At 41.2% G+C, this 27,188-nt stretch overlaps 2 protein-coding genes across 11 annotated transcripts; one reads left to right on the forward strand and one right to left on the reverse strand.

Annotated features, from left to right (window-relative positions):
- The first annotated feature begins 3,013 nt into the window (after nt 1-3,013).
- On the forward strand, nt 3,014-18,955 carry ccnt2a (cyclin T2a). 6 transcript variants are annotated; one of them, XM_075478967.1, is made up of 10 exons: nt 3,014-3,194; nt 3,793-3,874; nt 3,997-4,125; nt 4,431-4,491; nt 5,039-5,101; nt 8,225-8,270; nt 13,319-13,482; nt 13,657-13,727; nt 15,812-17,120; nt 17,288-18,955. In XM_075478967.1, the coding sequence occupies exons 1-10, from the start codon at nt 3,037-3,039 to the stop codon at nt 17,356-17,358; spliced, it is 2,154 nt and encodes a 717-aa protein (XP_075335082.1). In that variant the 5' UTR covers nt 3,014-3,036; the 3' UTR covers nt 17,359-18,955. The 6 variants fall into 6 exon arrangements, 4 of the variants coding, with proteins under 4 accessions (XP_075335082.1, XP_075335081.1, XP_075335083.1 ...); XM_075478966.1 differs by having other exon boundaries at nt 15,812-18,955; XM_075478968.1 differs by lacking the exon at nt 5,039-5,101 and having other exon boundaries at nt 15,812-18,955.
- Nucleotides 18,868-26,979, reverse strand: map3k19 (mitogen-activated protein kinase kinase kinase 19). 5 transcript variants are annotated; one of them, XM_075478963.1, is made up of 12 exons: nt 26,818-26,979; nt 26,658-26,728; nt 26,402-26,486; nt 25,590-25,712; nt 24,572-24,726; nt 24,438-24,472; nt 21,584-23,671; nt 20,924-21,040; nt 20,515-20,753; nt 20,143-20,395; nt 19,826-20,034; nt 18,868-19,680 (listed from the first exon to the last, which is right to left on the reverse strand). In XM_075478963.1, the coding sequence occupies exons 3-12, from the start codon at nt 26,452-26,454 to the stop codon at nt 19,602-19,604; spliced, it is 3,351 nt and encodes a 1,116-aa protein (XP_075335078.1). In that variant the 5' UTR covers nt 26,455-26,486; nt 26,658-26,728; nt 26,818-26,979; the 3' UTR covers nt 18,868-19,601. The 5 variants fall into 5 exon arrangements, with proteins under 5 accessions (XP_075335078.1, XP_075335079.1, XP_075335080.1 ...); XM_075478964.1 differs by lacking the exon at nt 26,658-26,728 and having other exon boundaries at nt 25,590-25,709; XM_075478965.1 differs by lacking the exon at nt 26,658-26,728 and having other exon boundaries at nt 20,924-21,025.
- Between the last annotated feature and the right edge of the window lie 209 nt (nt 26,980-27,188).

A 27,188-nucleotide genomic window follows, 5' to 3' on the forward strand; every position in this document is an offset into this window, starting at 1 on the left:
GTCCGGTTTGGCGACCTCAGAATCGGGTCTCTGCTTTTTGCGGACGATTTGGTTCTGTTGGTGTCGTCAGGCCGTGACCTTCAGCTCTCACTGGAGCAGTTCACAGCCGAGTGTGAAGCAGCTGGGATGACCATCAGCACCTCCAAATCTGAGACCATGGTCTTCGGCCGGAAAAGGGTGGAATGCTCTCTTCGGGTCGGGAATGAGATCCTTCCCCAAGTGGAGGAGTTCAAGTATCTCGGGGTCTTGTTCACGAGTGAGGGACGAATGGAACAGGAGATTGACAGACGGATTGGTGCGGCGTCTGCAGTGATGCGGGCTCTGCACCGGCCCGTCGTGGTGAAGAAGGAGCTGAGCCAGAAGGCGAAGCTCTCGATTTACCGGTCAATCTATGTTCCTACCCTCACCTATGGTCACGAGCTGTGGGTAGTGACCGAAAGAACGAGATCGCAAATACAAGCGGCCGAAATGAGTTTCCTCCGCAGGGTGTCTGGGCTCTCCCTAAGAGATAGGGTGAGAAGCTCGGTCATCCGGGAGGGGCTCGGAGTAGAACCGCTGCTCCTCCGCATCGAGAGGAGTCAGATGCGGTGGCTCGGGCATCTGGTGAGAATGCCTCCTGGACGCCTCCCCAGTGAGGTGTTCCGGGCCCGTCCCACTGGGAGGAGGCCCCGGGGAAGACCCAGGACACGTTGGAGAGACTATGTCTCTCGGCTGGCCTGGGAACGCCTCGGGGTCCCCCCAGAAGAGTTGGAGGAAGTGGCCGGGGACAGGGACGTCTGGGTCTCTTTGCTCAAGCTGCTGCCCCCGCGACCCGATCCCCGGACCAGCGGAAGATAATGGATGGATGGAATGGATGGACGTGGAAAAAGGGTGGAACTGCAACCAAAATCGCCTCGTTGGAAACCGGAAATGCACCGTGAGTGGCGTATCTGTACTATTATAGAATCTGTGGTTTCCAACGAGGCGATTTTGGTTCCACCCTTTTTCCACGTGGGGCGCTCAATTTTGGAGACCAGAATGAATGGAGTCCTATGGAGCTATACGCCCTTTCGTGCCCTTATCTCAAGATATAATTTTTTCTCTAGTAATTCGAATGTTGTTTTCAAAAGAGGATGTTTAGAAAATACCCATGGCTGAGTTTTAGATTTTTAGAGCCACTCATTTGCTTAAAAAAAGGATTTGAAGTGTATATGACGTCATACATAGCTTACGACCGGAGATGCCGCTTTACGGCAACAATCCTGCTTGTTGTTGGTCTCAAAGGCAGCAGCGTTTTCAAGGAAGAGCTGTAGTAAGAGAGAATGTGTGGTAACATCACAGATTCTTGGGCTGTGGTAACATAAGCGGAAAAAGTCCATCTTAATTCTGTTGTCGCTTGGTATGGAGCCAGCCGTCAAGCGGTGCCTCTGGTCGTAATTCTGGTCGAGCGCTGTCATTAGCACAATGCTAGCGCGTGGTGGACAACAAGAAGCCAACCTGTAAGAAATCAAAGGGATATATGTACTCGTTCAGTAGATTTTTGACTTGAAACCCATGTTGAGCTCTCAGAAACTACATTCAAATCTGAGCGCTCTTGAGGAGACTTAGGTGAAACTGACCATTTGTAGCATCTAGCTCCATTGGGCCCCATTCATTCTGGTCTCCACCGACGCCCCCAGTGGAATTCTGGTGGAACTGCAGCCAAAAAGCCGGTACAATGGGGCTTAATAGAGAGTGGCAAGGCTGTTCGTTATAATGGCTGTGGTATTACCACAGCCCTTTTACAGACAGCCGTTCCACTTCCTATTCGCCCCATTATAAAAAAATTGGCTGCAGTTCAGTTGATTTTCTCTGGGGGCGCTGGCGAGCGAGTGCAGAATGACCATTGGCCATAGGGCTGGGCTAATAACTCAAAAAATGTCCCCGCTAACGACTGAAACCTGAAAATATTACTGTGATTTCTGACAGAGGGATGTAGATTTATATCAAAAGTACAATAACCTGGGAGTTATATCTTTCTGTTTTCTTACAGGTCTGGCATTTGCGAGTCAGTCTCCGCTAGCATTTAGCTAACGGAATCTGAAGAACGCACGGCAGATTACGACCGGCTGCTTTACGGCACTCATCCACTGTACCAGAGTGCTAACCTGGTGCTGCTAACAACAACCAAAGCTTAACCAGAGGCTAGTCAGAGAGTATGTAAAAGGGCTGTGCTGAAATCTGTAACTATTTAAGCTAACACCTCTCTGCTAGCTCAGCGCTAGGACTGACCATGCCGTAAAGTGATGCCACATGTGTGACGTCACTTGTGAGGCAATACTGACAATAAATGTGTATTTTAAAAAGATCTAGTGAGTCTAAAAAATCAAACCAAGTGCCGTTTGAAAGGATAATTTATGATGCCTTTAGAAAAATTTAAATGAAAAAATATAAAAAATTCTATCCAAAGCAATGGCTGCATCTAAGGTGGATTTCATAGTACCAACATAGAGTTCGGCGTGCTCTGCACTGCTTCGTTGGCGCCCCTAGAGTGCAGTACCACCCGGAAAAAGCCGCCAGTTTTCCCTCTCGTCATAATAGAGACTCTCTGGTATTACTTTAATAATAAACAGAGTGGAGCTGCAGAGATAATCAGGTGATGATCTATTTAAAATGAGCTGTCCAACGCTCTTTTCTGACCAACATAGTTACAAATCTAGCTAATCACTTTGTGCAGAGAAAATATACTTTCAGGTTACTGTATTGCAAAAGCTACGTGCCTCTGTCTGAGTTCATAAGTTAATCATTTTTGAAGGTTCGTCACCTCTTCAGTTAATGATTTATAATTATATGCAGAGGAAATACGTATACATTTATTCAGTACGTTTATTCTTGCAAATTCTTTTTTAAGTAAATGAATGCTGTCGAAATATAAACATATAAATAGAACTAAATAATGCAAAACATTAAAAAACTTGCCAATTACAAATATTTTTTACCGTCGAAGAAGTCATATTTTCCTGTGCGACATGTACGTCACATCCGCTTTCTCGATGCCAGGCTGAACGTTACAGAGTAATGGCGGCGTGCCGGGGGTCTTCGTCAAAATGGTTTTTCTCCCGGGAGCAACTAGAAAACACGCCGTCCCGCCGATGTGGAGTAGAACCAGACCGGGAATTGTCCTACCGACAGCAAGCGGCAAATCTGGTCCAAGATATGGGTCAGAGGCTAAACGTGTATCCTTTGTAAACAAACTTATTCTTGGTCAAGTTTGAGGGAGACATGGCTCTAGCTAACCGTCAGTGTGGGCCCGTTAGCTAATTCTTAACCTAAACCTGCACTCAGGCCTTTTTTTAAATGCTTGTATTTCATGGTAGCCAACATGCTGTTTTAATTGTAAAATCCTGAGCAGGAATCTCTGCGTCATGGTTTTATGTTTGACGGTGTTCTTTCGTAAAGCCTGCTAGCTAACTGAGTGTTAGCGTCTGTAAGGCCACTAGGCGGGTTTGCAGGTTTTGCTGGATTCCGTTGTAAAACAACGAGTTGCTTAGTTTTGCAATAGATAACACTATTGGTGTTATTTGACCTTGCTTAGATATAGTATCAGAATCTGATATTTTAATGTATATGTAAGTCACGTATTTTGGTAGCTTCGGCTCAGCTGTCAACCTTTCTTCACTCTGACCCTTCGCCACTGTAAAACGTTGTTCAGCGCTCAGTGGCACGTGTCTTGGTATTATGTAATAGCTTACCATTTACCCTTAATGTACTCTTCACTCTGGATAAAATACTAGCGTCAGACTAAATAAGAATTTCCCTTGACCATCCTTCCAGCTCTCAATTAACAATAAATACTGCAATTGTTTACATGCATAGATTTTATATGCACCATTCTTTCACCAAATTCCATAGGAATGTAAGTATCCTCAGATGATAATAAAAAAAAAAAGCAATATACTTTCATCCTATTTATTATCAGTTGTACACATCTCTTTAGGGTGGTTGGGTAACTGTTCACATATTGATGTTTTTATACAGATAATATCTCCAACCACCTTGTTCTTGGCTGCAAAAGTGGAAGAGCAACCCCGGAAACTGGAGCACGTGATCAAAGTTGCACATGCTTGCCTAAATCCACAAGAGCCTCCTCTAGACACAAAAAGTAATGTAAGTATGGGTACACATGCATATTGTAATACTTCACATGTTCTCCTGTCTTTCCAGTTGTCTCAGTGGTCATGGTTTCCCTGTCTATAACTGGCTGAGTCACATTCTGCTGCCCTGTTCAAGGGGCTATAATTCACTGCCTTGGGTTGCAGTTTGTGTGTACAAAACATCTGGGCTTTACCAATGCTGGTATTAATAGTGACATGAGCCTGTTTGGAGTTTTGGCCAATTTAAATCAGTTGCTAAGGGTATAGATTAATAGACTCATTACATTTGTGTTGTAATGACTGTCTATCAAACTTCAGGCATACCTCCAGCAAGCTCAAGAGCTGGTGATACTTGAATCCATAGTGCTGCAGACCCTGGGTAAGTAGTGGTGACTTGATAGAGAGCTTTGTTCATAATAATGATAATAGTAATACTTGGTTGATAAGGGCTTTTCATTGGTTATTGTTGAATCTATTTATCACAGCTTAATGTGTGAAATGTTTTATCAGCTACACTATGGCTATCTTGTCATATTTGAAATGAGCCATGTAAAGGTGACATGTCATTCTTTTGAAGCTGACATTAGTCATGCAGTACAGTATTGATTAGACTATAGAGAATTTCTCACTAGAATCTTGCAAATGCTGCTTTCACTTCACAGTCGCAACATTGTGTTACAAGGCGAGAATGGTTTGGACACACCTACTGGCTAAATTTGATAAATGTTTCTGTCCAGTGTGAAAGTGGTTGAGTCGATTGCACCTAATCTATGCCATACATTCATGTATTGACCAAGTTCCATTGCTCATAATCAATATGACTTGGAGGCTTAAAATGGGCTGCTTCTGTGCGTTTAATCACAGAATGACATGTCACCTCCGAAGTGTGTCTGTGTTGAACTCACCTGTTATGTATTTTGTTCCAGGCTTTGAAATTACTATTGATCACCCACACACTGATGTGGTGAAATGTTCCCAGCTAGTGCGAGGTAGAGGCTTCCTTCTTTGCTCTTTGTGCCCTCTGCTCTTGTTTGTCCCACCTCAGATGTGGGTGGGGAGGGGGTGAAAACCTTGCTGATTTAATGGTTACCTGACCACAACACTTTGACCTTTTGATCTCCTGCTGACTTTGTTATATGACATAACTTAAATTACAACATTTGCCTCCGCTGATTGAGCCAAGACTGAGACTGAATTGTTTATGAAGATTTTACCATTACTGCTTAGTCTGTCAGAAAAGAAGCCTTTAGTTAATTAACGTCAGCACAAAGACGATGTATCAAATGTTGAATCTGTGAAATATAATTTCTTATTATTTTTTCCTTTTAAGACTTGAAGAACCAATAATGACTAATCTGGGGTGTTAGGCCTTAAGAGCCAGAACAAATAATATGAGAAATTAGTCAAAGTTATGAGAAGTTGGCACAAACTAGGTGACAAAGGTACTGTTTTTTGCTCATGTAGTGTCCCATCTTAGCATGTACATAGAGGAAGGTCTTGTCATGGCCAAGTCATTTTAAAGGAGAATTCCGGCTATTTTACAAACATATCCCATCTGTTGGAGACCCAGGAAAGTTGGCCAAAGGGAAAAACGTGAGAAATTTTCATGCCCGCTGCGCAAAGTTGTCCAATTGCGCGGATTTCCATGAAAGCGGGCTCTATCGGGCAAGCGTTTAACCTTTTCTGAGGCTCTTAACGTGTATCAAAATACTTTTTACCGAATTGGCCGTGGTTTCAGTAGCAATACAATTCAACCCAGGGCCTAACCATACCATTAGCTAGCACAGACATTATACATTTTGAGATTTCAAAAACAGCGCACCTACCTTTCTCAGCTTCCGTGTTCCACAGGCGTGCGCACAAATCGATCGCCGAAGTCATACACTATGGTATTCCAAAATTGTCTTTTTGTCCACCAAAAACGACCCTCGGGAACCGAACTACACATTGCCATGTTTGTTATTGTTTCCTATCGAACAACTGACTCGTTTCAACACCCATTTTCGCCGTGATGTCATGACGTGTCACATGACTGCTTGAAAGAGCGCACCTTCGCCCATTATTCAGCTGCGGGAGATAAGAACCCTCGGGATTTTATTGGAAGCACGTCCTGGACTTGAACAGTTGAGAAAATGAGAGTGTGTGCCTGTCCGAATTGCGGCAACATAATGAGGAGGTATTTGGCCTTGAGTTTTCATCGCCTTCCCGTCCGCAACCGGCAGACTTTACCTCTGTGGCTTGTTGCGCTTCACCTGGATCCGAACACTCCTCTGAAAACACTTCGCGAGAAAGATCATCGTGTTTGCAGTGAGCACTTCGATGAAGACGACTTAACCGAAAAGACTGTGAAACACCGCTACCAAGCAGTCATGTGACACGTCATGTGACACGTCATGTGACACGTCAAGTGACACGTCATGTGATCACGTCATGTGATCACGGCGAAAATGGGTGTTGAAACGAGTCAGTTGTTCGATAGGAAACAATAACAAACATGGCAATGTGTAGTTTGGTTCCCGAGGGTCGTTTTTGGTGGACAAAAAGACAATTTTGGAATACTATAGTGTATGACTTCGGCGATCGATTTGTGCGCACGCCTGTGGAACACGGAAGCTGAGAGAGGTAGGCGCACTGTTTTTGAAATCTCAAAATGTATGTCTGTGCTAGCTAATTGTATGGTTAGCCCCTGGGTTGAATTGTATTGCTACTGACACCACGGCCAATTCGGTAAAAAGTATTTTGATACACGTTAAGAGCCTCAGGAAAGGTTAAAAGCTTGCCCGATAGAGCCCGCTTTCATGGAAATCAACGCAATTGGACAACTTTGCGCAGCGGGCATGAAAATTTCTCGCGTTTTTCCCTTTGGCCAACTTTCCTGGGTCTCCAACAGATGGGATATGTTTGTAAAATAGCCGGAATTCTCCTTTAAGGGTATGATAAGTGAGGTTTCCTTTATTATTATGACTAAAACTTCAAAATTTTTAATTTGGAGGAACAAATACGTTTTTAGGGGACTAATAACTGCTGAGCGAAACCTTAACAACATTCTGTTAGTATTTGAGAGCTGAGGAGAGCAATTACTGTACTTGTGAAAGTAAAGGTTTTTCCATTATTACCATATGTAGGATTCCATCAACACATTGGTTAAGGGCCTCTTTTTATTTCATAATGGGTCAAATGTTTTTAACGGGGGACGGATCTTTACAATGGACAGTTTACTTTAGCTCTGCACTCTTTTACTTCTGAGTCATGTTGCTGTAATGCATGCGACATGTCATTTAGCGTTGTATTTCTGAAATAAACAATACCCTCCCTGAAAAAGGGATTTTTGGATAGCAGTATATGTTGCCTGTATAAATTATGTCCTGCAGATGATGAAATCCCCCAATCCCTTGCTAGTTTACATTGGAAAACATTATTCCTAAAAATTTTAGTACACCTCATTCTTCCCAGTCTTTGGACTGCCCCAACTTTACTTTTTAACATATTTGTTTGCATTGAAATGAATTTGTTTCATGTTTTTGCAGTTTCAACATTTGATAAAGTTGTATTTGAACAATAGCCAATGAGACATGTTATTTAGATCATTTACACAACTTTTTAAAAAGTGTTCCATATACTCTTAAATCAGCACTCAGAACTGTATTTAAAAACGATTAGAAATAGAATAGATTTAAACTAATTGTTATTTATAGTAGAAACAGTATTTCAGTATTTTGTTTTGTTATAGTTTTTAATGTTCTGGCTGCAGATTAAGCATGCAGCTATGTTGCAGATGCATACAAAGAATCTGATTGAACTGCAGTGCAGCTTTCAGTGGTCATGTTTCATACATGTAGTTTTTCATTTGCCAAACTGCATGTTTGTGAAAAACATTCATTATATGATAAGATTTAAAGCCATGGGTCAATAGTTTTGAATTGCACCTCAGCTTTGCTTGGTGATTTAATTTAGTTATCAAGTTTTATTTGACCCCCTCAGTCTTGGTCTTGGCCTGATCGTTGTATTGGGAATCAGCTTAAGAATGGTAAATGTTGAATGTGATTTTATATTGCAAGAATTTTTGTAATTATTTTCTATCCTTTCTGCTTTTTTTTTTCTCTGTTTTACAGCAAGCAAGGATCTGGCTCAGACTTCCTATTTCATGGCTACCAACAGGTTGTTATCCTGACCCTCCTTTGTTGCACTTTGACTGCACACCATAGCTTCCTGTAATGCAGGGTACCCTTTCAGTGTCCAACGGGCCCTACTTGCGCTGGCGGTTGTTGGGACGCTTGCCTCCTCCCCTAAGCTCCCCTTCCTTTCTCTGAGGTAGCGGGACATGGTGGCTTGTAGCGTTACCGGCCCCAGTCGCAGTGCGGTGTATTGTACAAGGGACCATGTGTTGGCACAGATGGGTTGAATGCAAGATGTGAAGTGTAGTGGTGCGCTTGAAAACCCACATGTTTGTTCGGTTGCGAAAAAGTGCATAATTCTAAAAGAAAGACACTGGTAGCCTGAATAGCAGCTAAAGATTTCACAGATGTAAACATTTCTCATAGAGGTCCCTCCGGTAAGTACTGCAGATTAATTTTTAAAGTTTTCTTTTTGATATTGTTCTGTTTTCATTTTTCTCTCAAATATATTTCAGCTTTTCTTATATTTGCTCGTGATTTAATGCAGAATAAATTTTTTTCTTGCTCTGGAACATTCTTGCATACATTTAGCTTTTAAGCTCAAGAACTACCCAACTATAGCCCATTAAGGACCTGCAGAATATTAGCGTTTTACCTCTCGCAGGGTTGGTCCACTTGAGTCATGCCATGACAAGCATTTCCATTACAGCCACAGAGCATGTGATTAATAGGAAAGTGTAGGTTTTACAGTTTGTGTGTTCAGTTCTCTGAACATCTATAGTTTCTTTCTTATTCTGTGTAAATTTGATTTTAGTTTCACTCCTGTCTTAGTCTCTTTAATTTTCAGATATCAGCCATAAACCGTTTTCACACATGAGTTGCTTCCATTCATCTGACTGCAAATGAAGACATTGTTATGTCTGAATGAGTACCTACCGGTACTTTTTTGCAACACTGCAACAGCAAACTTACTAAATCCAACCTAGAAACATTTGCGAATCACTTTCAGCAAAGCATATTTATTACTCGAAGCGGTCACAATTAGACACGGACGGCAGCCGTGGCTTTTTAAGTTGTCATGTGACATATGTACTCAGTGTTTTTTCCCTACAATAATCGTATTTAGCAAAAATTTTCAGCGCATCTGAGCCAAGTCATTAAAAAAAAAACAAAAAAAAACCTAAGAAGCATTTGAGTTGCATTTTGTTTCATTGTGCAGCAGAAATTTCAACTGTTGCCATAAACTGCCGTATTCCTTAACACAAATGTGTGCTTGTGAAATTGATAAAAAGTTTTAAGGGAAAAGGACATGTTTTGAGAAAACTTAAAGTGATACTCCGGAGTAGATTCAACCTGGGGTCATTTGAACCGTGATATCCAGCCAAGTAGCCCACCCGCAGTTTTTTCGATATTGGCTGAACATCAGCTGAGTTACAGAGTTATCCCGAATAGCTTCGTACAAGGGTTAATGGATCCTGGTCCGTATCTCCAAAATTACCACACTAAAATCACATGCCATGACACCAAACTTCTACAGGAGTACAAATATGGTCTGTACTCACCAAACGATGCATTTGGAAGTTTAAAAATAGTCCAGGAGTTAATTATTATCAACACAAGCCTGATGGCTTCTCTGCAGCTAAAGCTGCGTCGACGTCACTTCAGAGAGCTGGGAGCTTCAAAATAAGATGAAGGTTGATCTACTACTGTAGGCAACAAAGCAAAGCTGCTCAGTTTCTCCATTGATAAAATAACTTCACAACTCTACAACATAAAAATTCATAAAAAAACATGTAGAATATAGCATATACTTTGTTGTCTACAGTATTAGATCAACCCTCATCTTACTTTGAAGCTCCCAGCTCTCTGAAGTGACGTCGATGCAGCTTTAGCTGCAGAGAAGCTATCAGGCTTGTGTTGATAATAATAAACTCCTGGACTATTTTCAAACTTCCAAATGCATCGTTTGGTGAGTACAGACCATATTTGTACTCCTGTAGAAGTTTGGTGTCATGGCATGTGATTTTAGTGTGGTAATTTTGGAGATACGGACCAGGATCCATTAACCCTTGTACGAAGCTATTCGGGATAACTCTGTAACTCAGCTGATGTTCAGCCAATATCGAAAAAACTGCGGGTGGGCTACTTGGCTGGATATCACGGTTCAAATGACCCCAGGTTGAATCTACTCCGGAGTATCACTTTAAGCTTTATATAAGTACTTGCAGAGTTTTGAGCCATTCTTCTCATCTTACATAAAGCGATGACAGGAGACATGTAATCAGTTTACATACCACTGTGCAACAAATAATTGTGCTACTTGTGCTTTTAAAAAGTACGTTAACGTGTTGGTTCGACCGAACTCAAGCCTTTCAAAACCGGACCAAAATGTTTTAAAATGTAACCCAGATCAACATTTCTTAACTTTCGTCTTAAAAATGCTCAGGCACTTGTAATGGTAATGACATGGCATGGCACAACTGTACCGCTGCTTTGGGTAATCCCAAAATATATAGACACTGAGCATCATCTGTACTGGCCAATATGTATTTGGTGTTTTTAGAGTTCTAAAGCAAGGATAAAATTTCCAGAATGTTTTTAGTAGCTGGGTCCTCAAAGGGTTTGTTTAGAATAGACTACATGTGAAAGGCTGTGGTAGTGATTTATTTTACAGTCTTCAGCAATTGAATGAATTTAATATTGTCTGCATGCTGGCTGGTAATGGTGTTAGGCATTCATTAATAATGAGGCTGTAGCCTGTAACTGTGTGATGTAGCTGATAAGGTGCGTCTTAATGTTGTCACAAACAGACAAACCCTTAATTTGATCTTTTTTTGGTGTTGTTTTACAAACTGTCCTAAGATATCTTAGACAGACCAGGGCTGTGTTTGAATGGTCTACTTGTTCACTTTAAAGTGTGCTATGGACTGAATCAGCATTTTGTTGCATTGTGTGGAACATATGTTAGATTTCTCCAGATGTCTTATCCACATTTCTTTTGATAAATTTCTTCTTAATAATAAACAGTGGAACTGAAACTTTTAATTTACTACATAGTGTAGTACAGACTTCATTTTGCATTGCACCCTGGAGCCAAGAGCTGACGGAGTGTGCTAATGCTAGCTGCTATAGGTGCTAGTTCTAGCTGCTGCCTATAGGTGGATGCTGTACAGATGCTAATGTGTATATACTGCATTGGTGTAAAAGTTTTGAGTGTTGTGGAGAGTGACATTCCCTCAATCTTCTGTGGTCAGTCACTTAAGATTCGGTGCGTACGTATCCTAACAGTGTTCGTTCATGTGAGTTGTAACTGTAAATGTATGGCATATAATTGTGAAGCACTGCTGCATTCAAGTAGTGTCCAAAATGCATCTGCAACTGGCTACCCCATATGTAGTAAACATTGTGTAGTGAGAGAACAAGGGGACAATTCAAACACAGCCCAATCCTGAACTTTGTGTAAATGCACCATAACCAGACCAACAGATTCCAGAGGTTGTGTTTATCCCTCTGTCCAAGATTACCATCCAAGCTCACCACTTTTTTTTTTTTCTTTTTTTTTAGCAATGTTGTTTTAAGTTGAGCTTATATATTGTGCAGCTACTTGCTGGAACAATTATTAATCAAATTTTTGTTCAATATGGCTCCAATGTGGACAAGAGTTTCTATGAGAAACATTTTTTTCAATGCATTAAAGCTGTGTTTCTACAACATTGCATTGATTAAATCCCCCCATACACCTCTGAATGATCAATACTGCCATCTGCAGGAACGGAGTTGTATTGCATGACATCTTTCACAACTTCTTTATATGTCAGCAAACCCAAGTGTGATATCACAGTGGGTCATTAGTTGGTGGAAGCGCAGTCAACAAGCAGCTCTTTTTTTAAATTAAAAAAAGAGGTTCTTTGGACTTAAAGTGTTGGATAGTATAAGTGGTAACACAGCTCAAGATTCCAGTTGTTGTCTTGGTGACCTTGGGAAAACAAACCTGGAGTCTTAAAACTAAAAATGTTGGTGCTCATCTGAAGTTAATGCATCAGTTGACATCTGTTTTACCAAAGGAGAACTTTTGTTCTCCTTACTAATGGGCAACCAGATCTTGGAGATATTTAAGTGTTAGAGTAAAAATCTCTGTATATCAGCCATCAACACATTAATTGTTCCATTTCTGTTAATGAAATGCTTTGCTGTGCTGTTTATAAACTACATTGTTGACTTTACTGTTGCAGTTCCACTCTTTGCTGAATAATGTTGCAGATTGACGCAGATTTTTATCCTTGAGTTATTTAGCTATTGTATAGCGTTCAGTTCACACTTTTAAAATAGCCCTAATTCAGCACCTAACACCATCCCTGCCATGTTGTCTGCCTGATTTAAAGATCATTCTAGACCCATTTGAACAGTGTACACAGAAAGAGAACTGCACAGATACTGTTGTTGGAGCAGCCCTTTGTTAGATAACTGTACAATGATGTAACAGTCACATGGATGGCCTCATGGTCAGTGTGTTGTACAATGGGCAGAATTTACCTAGCTATTACAAACGGCCTCCTTCCTGCTTCCTTCTCTTTTCATATCTCAGCAGTTAAACCAGCAATGTGTCACAGTGAATAAACATCTGTTTTTAACTATAGACTTAATTTTGATTTGAATAAAAAGCTGCCAGATTGTTAAAGCACTTCACTGTGTCAACATGATAAGATGTATTTAACCCTTTAACGCCTATTGTCGCATATATGCTACAAACCTTTTGACTCAATCAACCAGCTGAGATAGCATCTTTATTCCCCAATACCAAAAATTCTATTTATTTTTTGTGCAAAAGTGAAATGAATAATCTCAGCATTATTTACCATCTACTTAAAGGCTAAAACACACACAAAACATTTTTTTATATACAGCTATATAAATTCAGGCGTTAAGGGGTTAAATAATTATGCTGCATTCTTACAGTTGATGCCAACAGCATACTTAATCTGTCTGCTCCCTCTTGTTTTTTTTTGTTTTTTTCTCTTTTCTGCACATGTTGGCTGGATCTTGACCTCCCTTGGCCTGAATTACTGTCACATGCCCTCACACACACTGCAGTCTACACCTCACTACCTTCTGCCTCCAGCACAAGCCCACAGTGATTGCCTGTGTCTGCATACATTTGGCCTGTAAGTGGTCAAACTGGGAGATTCCGGTTTCTACTGATGGGAAACATTGGTGGGAATACGTGGACAGCTCTGTCACTCTGGAGCTGCTCGACGGTGAGATCATATGTTTCACTATGCTGTGATGCATTGTGCTCTTAAGGTTTTTAAAGGTTTTCTAAATGGGGAAGTGTGTTAAATTCACAAACATCCCAACTGAATGAGACCAGATGTATCTGTGAGACTTTAGGAGCAGAATTGTTTGACAGGATTTATACCTTGCTCTTTCAGAGTTGACCCACGAGTTTCTGCAGATTCTGGAGAAGACTCCTAGTCGATTAAAGAGGATACGCAACTGGAGGGTAATATACATGCTCCATTGTTTCAATACAGATGATTTTCCAATTTCTTTCATTGTGGAAATGGTTTGAATCCTCGTAGTATACAAACAACTAGAAAACTTTTTAATCACTGGAGGTTGAGGCACCTTTTCAGTTTTTTTTTGTTTTTTTTTTTTTAAATTCCACATAAAACAGCTAAGCTACACAGGTGATATATGAATCAACTCATTTAAATATCTCTGAGCTTTTTTGATAGTGTAATATAGTTTAAAAACTATAGAAAGCCAATGGGATTGAAATTCACCTTCTTAGCCCACCCTTTAAATGCCATATGGTGTCCACTTTGCGCCACCTAGCATCTGTTAGAATCTAATGGCGCTTTTCCACTAGCTCGCCACGGCTCGGTTTGGTTGTGTTTCCATTTCAAACGAGTAAACTTCGTGCCTCCTCGACGTGGGCGGGGTAGTCGTAACACAGCTGCGCGTGTTGCTGCTCACCCTGTGGCTCTTTGTCGCACAGAAGGCAAGAGAAGAGAGCCAGAGAAGACTCCTGGCCGCCAGACAAAACAGTATTGAAAAGTACCGGAGACTTTTGTTACGAGCTTCAAAAAGACGACGTTTGGATGTAAGCTAACGGTGCTAACGCTAGCTTTTATTATCCGCGTTATGACGCTTCCAGTGACAACACTCATCGCCCAATCAGTGGAAGGCAGTCGGCTGACGTCACGTTTTAGTAACGCTTCGGCCCGCTTGGAACTAGGGCTGAGGGGATACTGAAAATCGTCCCGGTTGCAGGTATGGTGTGCTAGTGGAAACACGCAATAGCGCGCCGAGCCGAAGCGAGCTAGTGGAAAAGCTCCATAACAGTTAGATGATAACCAGGTGAAAAGTGGTCCTTGTAGCAGCATTTAAAGGGGAACTCCGGGGCATTTGAAGCGCAATCCCATTGCTAGAGGTTGTGAAATACTGACAGTAGGACACAGACTGGTGCAAATCAGCGCTCCCTGTGCGGCGACTTTATAAACAGCATGTCACTTACCGGTTGTCGGTATGCTACAAGTATTTAAAACATTACAACAATACATGCCCAGTAATATTGTTGTAATGTTTTAAATACTTGAACGCAGTTTTTCTAGAGAAGATAATTGTTTTGTATATGGGAGTATCGTCCATTGACTCTTTTGGGCTTTCACATGCGCGAGCATACCGACAACCGGTAAGTGACATGCTGTTTATAAAGTTGTTTTGTAACGTCCCCATGCCAGTAATGTGAGAACCATGCATATGGTTTTGATGGTAAGGCTTGTGACTTTATTGTCGGATGGTTTATAAAGTGGTGTGACGTTTCTGCAGTGTGCAAGTTGTTGTTTTACGTGGAAGGGTTAGCACTTGCCCCTTGGCTAGCATGACAGGCTGCGCAAACAGCGCAATCGCCGCACAGGGAGCGCCGATTTGCACCAGTCTGTGTCCTACTGTCAGTATTTCACAACCTCTAGCAATGGGATTGCGCTTCAAATGCCCCGGAGTTCCCCTTTAATAGATGCCAGGTGGGGTTTGAACTGCTTCATAAATAAACCAGACGTGAAATTTGAGATGTGGCCCATTTGTCCAACAATATCGTTCAGTTTTTTCCCCTGTGTGCCAGGGAGCTCTTATTTTGAAAAGGGGACAATATCTTCCCGTTTTGATATATATGTGGTATATAAAGTTAAAGTACTGAAAGCATGAAAGAAGTTTTAAAAAAAGAAATATTTAGGTTACAAAGCATCATCACACTGGCTTGGAGAAATCCCCAAAAATCCTAGAAATTAAACTGGTTGTGTAGAAGGCCTAAAAATATGAAAATACCAATTCAGTCAGCAAAAATCCAGCTATCCATGACCTGTTTAAACTTTGAGTGATATTACTTCTATAAAGTATGCCTCAACCATAAGTTTCTAAACATTGCTGTCAAAATCCCATTGTCCTGTATGGAGTAATGATGTATAAAATATAGAAATAAAAATTATAGTAATAAGTGTTCACAATGCTTTTGCATTGGTGTTCTTTGTAAACTTTATTAAAATAAATTTTTTTTTAAACTTTACAAATCTTTCTGCTTTCTAGGCAACACAAGCTGCCAAAAAGCCCAAGAGTGACAACTCACAACTGACAGACAACTCATTTGCCGGGCCTTCGATGCTCCAGGATCACGGTGATGGTTCAATTTCTGGGATCCCCTCATCCAACCCAAGTTTCTCCAAAGCAGGCGCTGCCTTCTCTATGCCCATGCCTGGCCAGTCCAGAGGAGTACCGCTGTCTCTGGACACCATTGCTGCCACATTCAATCCAGCTAGCCACAGTCAATGGCCCCAGGGCAACCAGAGCCAAGCAGGGTACGCTTCGACCTGTGTGAAACAAGAACTTGTTGGTGTCCCTCTCCAAGAATCTACACTTTCTTTGCCAAACGCCACCTCCTCTTTGCTTCAACATCCACCAGCTTACAGGACTGAAAAAATGGTAGACATCAACCTTGTCAAACAAGAACATAAAGCTGGTGGAAGTGGAATGGTGAAGCATCAGCTACCACCTCAGCTTGTTAACCCTCCACCACCACAACCTTCTCCTGCTCAGAAGCTTTCTCTAGATAAATACAGAGAGAAACACTCTGCAGAGTCATATGTTCCTGTGCAGAGGCGTAGGCCGGAACATCACGCAGGGTTAATGGACTGCGACGTGAGAGGCGATTTGACATCTTCTACCTATGCACCATCCACTATTAGCCAAGTAGATCATAGAAAACATGCACAGCCCCACCAAACCTCCCACGGCAGCGGTGGAAGCACCACAGCCTCCCCAATGAAAGTGAAAGGCCCTTCTTCCTCTGCTTCAGGGCAAGATAGACGCCATCATGGTGACAAACGGGACAAAGGCTCGCTTAAGCTTCGTCTGGCAGTTCCTGGGTCCAGTTCCCAGCTGGAGAAAAGTGGACAACCAAGCAAAGACGAACTTAAGATGAAGATAAAAGTTTCGTCTTCTGATCGCCACAGCTCATCCGATGAAGGCATGGCTGCCAACAACAACAAGAGTAAACATTCCAGCCCGCTGGTGAGCAAGGAGAAGCCACACCGTGGAGTGGAGCACAACTTCCATCGCCCTCACAAGCACAGTCACCCCCAAACACACAGTGGCAACGGGAGAGGAGGCACAGAGACCCCAGGGGGCGGGGTAGGCCTCGGCCTGCTGCGTGGTCCTCCAGGACTGGTCAGCATGGATGGAACAACACTTGGTCTTCCTGCATCCACCCCTTTGACTTCATCCTCATCGCGCAAGAGGGTGTTCCCCGAGGCCAGCCACAACCACCACCCTTCGTCCTCAACCTCCAGCTCTTGCTCCAAAGTGAGCAAAATCTCCAAGGGTGGCACTGGTGCTGCAGGTACTTCTCCTTTTTCTCCCCCCTCTTTTCCCCTTTGCTCCTCCCCTGTACTGCAGTGTATCTCATCTGGCTTGCAGCTCTATGGCTAACATCCCTCCCTCCCACCCTCCTCCTTCTCCTCCTCTTTCTTATTCTTGTTTCTCCTCCTCCCCTCCTGTCACACCCAGGTGGGCTGCGGACCTCTCAGCAGTTCCCTCCTAGTGAATCGCCACATGAAGTGGGAGAGCAGAGACATTGAGTCCACCATTCTGCAGCCATGGCCAGCACATGGAAATGGCAACAAACTACCCACAGCTCAGACTTTGAAGACTATGCTCACCTCCTTGTCAAGTGCCCTAGGAAAATAACTCTTTATGTGATGATAAACCCTTCACTGAAAGGCAGAAACACTTATCTGCAAAACAGAAAAAAAAAGTATTGTTGGACTTCTCAATTTCTGAGACAAGAAAGATGAATAATTATGCTTCCTGACTGTCAGATTTCGGGGCTATGATACTCAGTCCTGTCTTTGTTAATGTTGAATTGCTGCTTGGTTATCCTTTCGCCTCATATGAGCTTAGGAAAGTGTGAAGGTGGAGGATGTTTCTCAATCAAGGTGAAAAGTCCCTTCTTTATGTCAGATCTCCACATGGGATAACGAGTATTACAAGTTCATAAAAGCATGAAAGGTGCACTTTGTTCATTTTCACATTTTTTTTAAACAAGTAATTTAATTGAATCACTTTTCTGTGGTTGTGTGGAGGAAGTTAGTGGCGACCTGGAGATGAGTTAAGTTTATGTTTGCTGGCATTCCATTTAAAACTGTTGATGGATGAGTTTTCTTTCTTTCTTTTTTTTTAAGTGTAAAGTTTCATCTCCCCAATTACTTTCTTGTCTTGGGTTTCTTTTTATACTTAAATACTGTGCATTTGATTTGCATGTTTCAATCATCAAAGGGATTTAAAAGGAGAGCGCTTACTTGCTGTTTACAGAAAATGGAGATAAATGTACATACATTTTTGTATGTTTAAAGAAAAAGCTATACCATGACTACTCAGGGTTGAAGCTGCTTGTATCTATAACAAGATAACTATGATACCTATAAGATTTTTTTTTTTGTTCATGGGTAGGTTAGGCATCATCAGGTGAACGATTGCAGCATTCCAGTTGTTTGTGCTTCTTACAGCTTTGCTGTAGATGGTGATGGATCGTCGGTTTCCACCGCAGGAAATAAGTCTATTCCCCCTGCAACTGACACATCCAATACCTACTTCTCACAGTTATCAGATTGATGCAATTTGTACCAAAAATATTTTTTGACCTCAAAAGTAGACCTTAAGCTGGATGCCAAAGGTTGTGCCTCAATGAAAAGAAAAAAAAAATAGGATGGTAGTAGGGGGCTAAAAAAAAGTTTACGTATCCATCTTTACTTTGAGGTGCATCAAACATTATGCTAATTCAAGCTGTAGCCCATCAGCCCTTAAAGGACACATTTAAGTGTTATTCATTCAACCATTAACAGGGTACTATTCCTGGTTTTCAAAGCAGAAACTAATCGGGCATATGCAAGCCCCCATCCCCTTTTTCAGGACATGACTTTACTATCACTTTCGGTATACATTGTTTGAAAGATCCACACATGACCCAGTTTTCTCTGTTCTGTACATGGTTACTTGTTTTAGTGTGCAAAATGCCTAATGAGGCTCATGCTGGATTGTTTGTACCCAATTAGGGATTCACAGTTAGGCACAGAACAACCATAATTGTAGACAAATGATCATAAGCCACTTTTTACCTCCTTTTCCCCATTTTCATTTCAATATTATGAATAAACTTAAGAATTGCCACTACCCTGACACTGTATAATATCTGGCTGTCATTTTATTACATATACTGTAATGTCCTGCCATGGAATGGTAGGACTGGATTGATTATTTAAGATAAATAAGACATTCCATTCAGTAGCTTCCACCAAGAAATATTTAGTAAAAAAAAAAAAAAGATTTTATGAAGGAATGAAAGATTTCTTAGTGCTGATTGCTGACCGACTTCCATGGAAAAAAAACATTCTAAATAGACCACACAGCTTGTGAACATCATGTTACACTGGACTGACTGAATGATTTGGGTATATATTAAAATGGCACATTTATAAATCTATATTACTGAACATATTCATGAATGCCAAAAGTACATATCAGTCATTCTAACTATTCATATTTTATAGGTTTTATTGTACCATTTGAAATGAGTGAAAAATGCTTCTGAAGTATTTCTATTAGAATTTCAATTTAATGGTGTGAACACAGTTTCCTCACCCTTGCTGTAGTTCAGGTACACATGTCTGTCCTGATCATACAGCTGCCCTTGTTGGGTCACAATAGAACAAGTTTAGAACTGGTAATATGACTGAAATAATCAAATGTCCTCTTTCATTTATGAACATCTACTGGCTCAAAATGGACAAAGTCCTTTCTGGTGACCACAAAACATTGTATTTCCCTAGTTCGTGATTGTTTCATATTTAGGGATGAATGAATGCTTCAGCAACTGGTCAGCTGATGGCCGTTGTCTCTGGTCTCTGGAGTTGAGAGAAAATGAATGAAAATTCAGGAACTTTTAAGTCTAAATAAAAAAAATATTTACAGAAGACTCTTAGTGACAGTTTCAGACTGTAGGAAAGCAGATGTTTTTTATGAATAAATATTTCAACATAAACTGCTCACCTTGTCAAGCAGATTTTTACAAAGTCCTTGGCATTCTCTGAGAACCCATCTGGCAATGATGGCATCAACCCTTTCTGAGCCCCAATGTAGAACAAGGCAGCCATTTTGTCCATGTGTCCAAGTGGCGGTTTCCCTGTGGCCATTTCAAAGACTGTGCAACCAACACTCCATATATCTGACTTCCTGCCATATCCTGACTTGTTGATAACCTAAACAGTGAAAAAGTTGGAAGAAAAATAATAATTAAAGGAGAACTTGAAGGTCAGTGGAGAAGTGAAAAAAATGCAACAAAAACCAACTGAAAAGAATTGAGTTACCTCTGGTGCCATCCAGTAAGGTGTTCCATGGATGGACTTGAGCAGCTCTCCACTGTTACAAGCTGTGTGATTTAGGCAGCTTAGACGTCGTGCACAGCCAAAGTCTATGAGCTTGATGACACCAGTTGGCATGAGCATGATGTTGTTTCCCTTTAAATCCCGATGAATCACCCTGTTCAAGTGAAGGTAGGCTACCCCTTTAAGGATCTGATGAGTGTAGAGAGCAAGGACTTGCTCTGGAAGCGGGCCAAACCTAAGAACAGTATAGAACTATGTATATTAAAGGCACCAATAAGGAGCATTTATCAATTTAGTCACAAATGAGAGTTCTTTTTTCAAGAGAAACTTCATGTCGAAGCGGTCAATATCAACCTGTGAAGGATGCTAGTCATAGATCCTCCTGGGATGAACTCCATGAAGATGGAAACAACGTGGTGATAAAGTGAAGTTCCCTGGAAGCCAACAATGTTGATGTGTCGAAGGGTTTTCAGCAACTGAACCTCCTCCTGAAGATGATTGTACTCTTTCTTTGCAGCATCAGGTTCTGAGGAATCCAGGCACACCTGCTTCACAGCTATTAGCTGGCCCTGGCTAGTCAGGCCACAGTACACCTGGTAAGAGGGCAGTTTCACTCAGTGTGACAAAAAGCAGTTATATCAAAAGATCTATGGAGTAAAACTGGTAGAAGTTGATCTTTCTAAATATGGATGAAAAAGTTTTTTGCTTCAGTATCTTATGTATTGCTTTAATTTTAATCTCTGTGAAAAATGTGTGCACGTACTGTGCCATAGGCACCCCTGCCGAGCACTTCACCCTTTGTCCATTTGATGCTGTGGTCTTCAACCAACTGAGGACTTAGAGGAGCACAGCCATCTTTAGGCACCTGTGATAAAATACACTGAATTGAAAATAGAACAAACATAGAGAGTTGTTAAAGCCAGACCAATGGGAGTAACCATGGAGTGATCAACTGGAAATAAGTGAATTTATTATAGTTTTGGGTCAGTTAAATTAGACATTTCTAAAGAAAAAAAAAGTTAAATTTTCAAATTTGTAGTCCTCAACAACACATACAACAAGACCTCTAATAAGACTGATGTGTAAAATCAGTGGTGTGTGTAAAATCCCCCTGTAATATGACCAGGATATGGAGACAGGTGATCGTGTGCATACGGCCTTCTTGCATACAGTGCAGGGCATCTTTCTGAACCTTTCCATAAGCTCCCTTTATGACGTGACAGTTAATTCAACTATTAACTGTATTTATTAAGGAGGGCAAAAGTAAAAAACATAGAATATGAAAAAAAAATCCAAACCCACAAACTATCTTTTGACCTTTCTCTCCTCTGAACATTTTGAAAAAACATGTCTGAAAATGGGTCTTTAAAAGAAGATATGAAATATCAAACTAAGATCATGTTTATTCTTTTTCAAAGTTTACCTCAGGAAAGATATTTTGTCCTGATGAGGGTTCCTCTTCTCTGGTAAACTCCTTGTTGTTGTGCTCAGGGTCTTCGGGATCTATAGATACATCTCTCTCATCCAATGAGATCAGCTCCTCTGCTAGACATTGCAGCATGTCATCTGTAAGCAGCCCATCCCCCGCCTCATCCAGAAACTTCTGGTAAACTGGTGACAGAATGGTGTGGCAGCTCCTGGTAGGAGATGTCCATATGTTGGTCTTTGGCTGCAGAGGGGTTGGTAATGATGACATGGGAGCCTGTTGGGTTGAGTTTCCTGTTGATGTATTTACAGTCCTCCCATGGTTGTTTGCATGACTAGGATCTTCATTTGTTGATGATCTCAGGGTTTTGTCACCTGGCCTTAATGTTTTAGACTCAAAGCTTGAAAGAGCCTCATCTGTGGTCAGTAGCGTGTGATCTTTACTTTGATCCTGAGCACTTCCAGAACTAATGCCAACATTGTTAGCGAGAACAAACTCAGTCCCTAGTTTAGGACCACTGTCTGCTCTGTAGATGGCCTTTCTTGGTACTGTGATTGGGTTTGGTTTAATTCTAGATGGCACAGGTTTTGCTTTGCTTTTAGCTGAGACGACTATACACTCCCCAGGGCTTCTCTTTAGCTTATTCTGTGCTGGTTTCGATGGCCTGCGTTTAACTTTATGGCCCTGTTGTGGCTTTCTCGGTGGAGCACACAGCAACTCTCTGTCTTTAGGTTTCTCACAGGAGCTGGAAAACCGGTGGTTTTCAAACATTGGACCAGCAAACATCTCATAAATGGCTGGCCCTTCATCACCACTCTGTAGCTGCTGAAACATGTCTTTGTATGCGATGAGGTCCACAGCAGATTTAGATCTTGGGGGTTTCCCGCTCAAACATGGTTTCTTCATTTGCTGGGCACTTTTCAGTTCCCTTGCTGCTGAGTCTTGTTGAGCTCTGTTGCTGCTCAACTTGTCAGGATGTGCTCTGCTGCTCTTTGGGAGATCACAAACCATCTTACATGGTGTAGGGGTGGTGATGTTAAAATGAGCAGCACTGACAGATTTAATCTTTAACTTGAGTCTAGCTACAGTTACTTGTCTGCTCATTTTTAGGTCAGGGCTTTTCCTGATTTTATCTTTGACTTGAGTAGAAAATGCAGAGCACTTCAGATTATTTTTGGATTTATTCCCATTTAAGCTATTCCGACTTTTATGTGCAAGTGTTTTGAGAGACACAATTGTCCTGCCATTTACCTTTGCATCCTCTGCGGTGCAAACAGTTGGCTTGTCTACTTTAGTGTCAATATTAAAGGAGGATTTGATTGTTGTCTTTGCCTGTTTTACATGTTGCTGCATATTTATGTGCTCTCTCTCACAGCATGCAATAACATAATCTTGAACATTGCTTGCATCAAATATAAATCTGAGGCTTATATCAGTCTCAGATTCTGTGGTGAGGCTCACCTTGTTCTTGTCTTCACTAAACACTGATGTGATGGGTGTTTTATTGTTGGCAGAATCTTCAGGAGTCATAGTGGCTCCTTTTTGTGCATAATTCCCATTGATTGCTTCACAGTGCGATGTCTTAGCTTTTTCAAAGCTGAGAAATTGTTGTGTATGATTGATAGCATCTTCCTCCCTGTCATGTTTTGATATCTGGACTGATGGAACATGACTGATCCTTGGCTGAACTTGAACATTCAGCCTCGTCTTCCCAGCCAAATCTACCTTCACATCCTTTGAATGCTGTAAAGGTCCGTCCCCAGAGAACTTCAGATCTCTGTCTTCACAAGCAATGTCATGGACAGCCCTGTCATAATTTTCAAGCTCCAGCTCGGTGGAACTCTGGCTGCTGCTTCTGGACCCACTTTCCTCACTGCCAGTCATAGTGGCAGACGGGCCATTGCACTGGCTGCCCCACGGCAGCCTGCCTTTGCTCAGCTGGGTCCTGGTGCAAAGGGGGCTCCTACTAATGGGTTTTAGGGGAACGCTGCACTTGAGCATCGGAAGAGCTGTGCTGTCTCTGGTCCGGCTATCCAAGGGTGCCAAGAGCTTGGGTGTTCGAGGATGAAAAGCTGGCAAGAGACCCTGTGAAAAGGCAGAAAACCAATATTTCAGCAGTTTTTGGTCTAACTCAGGGTTCTAAAACTCCCAACCCGTGGGCCGCTTCTGGCCCAGTTCTGGCCCCAGAAGAGCACAAGAGTTGCACGGTGTGGAGCTCCAGAGCAGATGACACGAATTAAAAACAGGAGACAAAGAAGAGAAAGGGAAGAAAAAGAAGAGGAGGCGGAGGAGGGAAAATATGTCGCTTTCAAAATCTAAGAGAAAAGTGGATGACGAGCATAGACAGTCTCAGGAAAGATGTACATCACAATATTTCTTTGTTGGGTTAGGTGGAAATGCGACTGCCTCATATGTAAAGAGAAACTTGCTGCTCTTCAGGAATATAATCTCAAGCGTCATTATTCAGCTAAATGCGGAGATCATTATGCATATACGTCTTAAATCATTCAGTTAATTTCTTTCCACTGCACTCAAATTGACCTTTTATGATAATATACATTTTTTTTAAATTTCTCAAGTTTAAGGTTTGTTCAGATTTTTGCCATTTCTTTTAATCCAGATAGTATTTGTTTTCCAAATTTTATCTCCATAAATGATTTTGTTTTTATCTGTATCTCTCTTTTTGTCTTTGTGAAGCAATTTATGATATTTGTTCTTGAAAGGTGCTTTTCTGCACATATTAAAAGCATGCATACATGAAGGAAAAGAAAAAAGTGATAAAAGTGACAAGGTGAATCTGTGAAGCTGATATTACACATATATATGTAGGATGTTTTTGGTTTAAACTCACCTTTTGTTTATTCACAGTGTTGTGAGAGCCCAGTCCTGACAGCAGGAAGATATTATAAATCATGAATCATCCACGAGTGTCATCAACAAAACATATTACAAAATTCTACACACATAAACTATAAATATACACACGTGTCTGAATGTGTGCTCTGGCCTGCATCAAAGTGTTGGAACACAGCAGGGGTTCCATCATGCTCGGGGCTGATTGGCTGAGCTGGCTGGACTCTGCCACAGACAGCCTATCGTTGGAAGGTGGGGAGGCGTTGACCTCACTTCTTGTTCTCTGTCTTTTGGAGACACATCCAAGTCAAAGATAATATTTTGATTTTTATTTATTTACCAACAAGTCCACCAAACAAAGAAACAGTGGTTTGTTCCTGTCCTTAAATACAACCCAATAATGGTGTCTGAACTACCACCCCTACAGTCGGCAGGAGTTGGCAGTTTCCACAAAGGAGAAAACATAATTTTCATGTGTTTGACTGAACAAGCCACAAAGTCCTCTTAAGAGGAATGGAGGGGGATGCATAGCAGAGTTACAAGCATTTTTTTCACTTCTGGATCACTATCAATAAAATGACACTTTAGCACGTTTTTTGTTGTATTGAAGATGAGTTAGAAATAACAAATACTTTTTTCGGATAACAAATAAGAAAAGGAAAATAAAACAATTAGGGCTAAAGTACTTTATATACTTTATATAAGTACTTTACTTTATATAGTACTTTTTATCAGACACCACTGTCACCTTGATGGACTCCAAGTTTACACTTCACATGCAGTTGCATTCATGACACTAGAGGTCACATATTCTTTGAATTTACTAGCACGATGTTATTGCCTGCATGAACAAAAAACTATGGTTGTTTTTTTGGTGGTGAACAGTCAGGTATTTGATCATTTATTAAGTCTCACATTTGAAACCAAAATGAATATCATAAAGCTATCTTTAACATAGTTGATTACAGATTATTTTAGCACATCTCAGGTGCTTGTAATTCAGAAATCTGGATTGAAGTCAATCAGACTTCTTTCTTGTCAATTTATTATATTAGACACAATTTGTGAAACAAAGGTCTGATGCTTCTTTAGGTCTATTATCTTAAGTAATATAATATACTTTGTTAACCAGTGATGTCAGTGTGTGTACCTTTGTCTGGGGGGTACTGGCTGGCAGGGGGTGCTGGTACTCAGAAAGCCAGATGATAAAGCAGGATCTGCAAGGTCCCAGTGTCTGTTGTTGTTGCACAAACTGGGCAGAAACAAACCTCTGCTAAACAGATGAGATGAAAACACAGTCATGCAGTCGCCATAGAAAAAAACGTGATTGTTAATGGTGTTTGTTGGAGCTTAGCTGAAAAATCATCATTTAGGCTACAATATTTTAGTCACTTTTGTTTCCTTGTGTCAAAGTCAATATTGGGACTCATTCAGAAACGTCTCTCCCTATTCCTGGAAGCCGATTCTATGAAACTGGAGACGGTCTCAAAGACCTTTATTTTCCTCCGAGAGCTTGGACTTGATTCAGTCGTGAGAGCTGCTCATAACAGACAATGAGCTGATTCACCAAAGCCCTCTCTGTTCCTGTCTTTGTGTTGCCAACCTGTTTGGGTAGAACAGATTGTCCTCTGGACACAGTGACAGGTACCTGCGTGCAGGTCTGTGAGTGTAACTGGATAGGCCACTTTTCTACTGCTAGTGTAAAAGTAAGAGGCATATGCTAAGCAGCCCAGGAGAAGTGGACAGCGTATACAAGAGACTGTGTGTTAGTGTGTTGATAGGGGTGGAGTGTTAACTATACACACATAAACTGTTTGTGGTTACAGATGTGTTAAAATATGCACTGTCAATACAATCACCTTGTGAGCATTTTCTTTTCTTTATGGCTAATACACATTATAAAAGCCTCAATACAAAAAAAGTGTGAGTTTGTGAGAAAGATAGAGATTTCTCCCTGCCCACCTGCTGCCCCTCCTTGTGTCCTGACTGGATTGTCTGTCTCTCAGTGTTTCCATGGCGTTTCGGAAACAGGTGGGGATCCTTTTATCTGCTCCAAGCAGACAAACACACACTTAATAGTCTTCATCCAGTTCTATTCTTCACGGGACGACACTTTCCTTAACTTAAGTTACTTAAACAATATTTCTGACTTGACAGGAGCCCTAATAATGCTATCCATATATCCCAGTGAAAACAAAAAATATTTGGAATATGTCACCTTAAACTGGAAAGTTAACAACTTTTTTGCTCGGTCAAACTTCCAGTTGTGAGACTGCACCTGTCATTTTTCTGTAGAATATGCAACATATACTATATAACAGCAAAACAGTCATGATCAACGTACTAGTGCAAAGTTTTGAGGAACCAATTTGCATTACCTGTTTGTAAGGCTGTTGCTCCACTCTGCTCACATCTTGAGACTCTTACTCTTTCCTCTCAAGACTAAGACCTAATAGTTGCATTTTTATTCTGCTTTTTGACTCTTTCTTCTTCTTCTTCACTGTGAAAGACAATGCTGTTGTATCTGAGGTGAAAGATGTTCAGGCAGGTTTCTCAGCTGAAAGGTTTGTTTTATATGGAAAACCCCTCCTACCCAGTCACGCCTCCCCCAACTCCCTCCCTTTAGAAAGTGATGTAGGTGAGGCCTTTTTGGGATGTTAACCATTATGTTTCTACAACAAAAGGCCTCAGTGACTGAAAATGAGAAAATTCAGAATGAAAATCCCTTCATTCTTCTAAACATTTTCCA

Source organism: Odontesthes bonariensis, chromosome 12 (genome assembly GCF_027942865.1).
Source record: "Odontesthes bonariensis isolate fOdoBon6 chromosome 12, fOdoBon6.hap1, whole genome shotgun sequence".
NCBI classification, from domain to species: Eukaryota; Metazoa; Chordata; class Actinopteri; order Atheriniformes; family Atherinopsidae; genus Odontesthes; species Odontesthes bonariensis.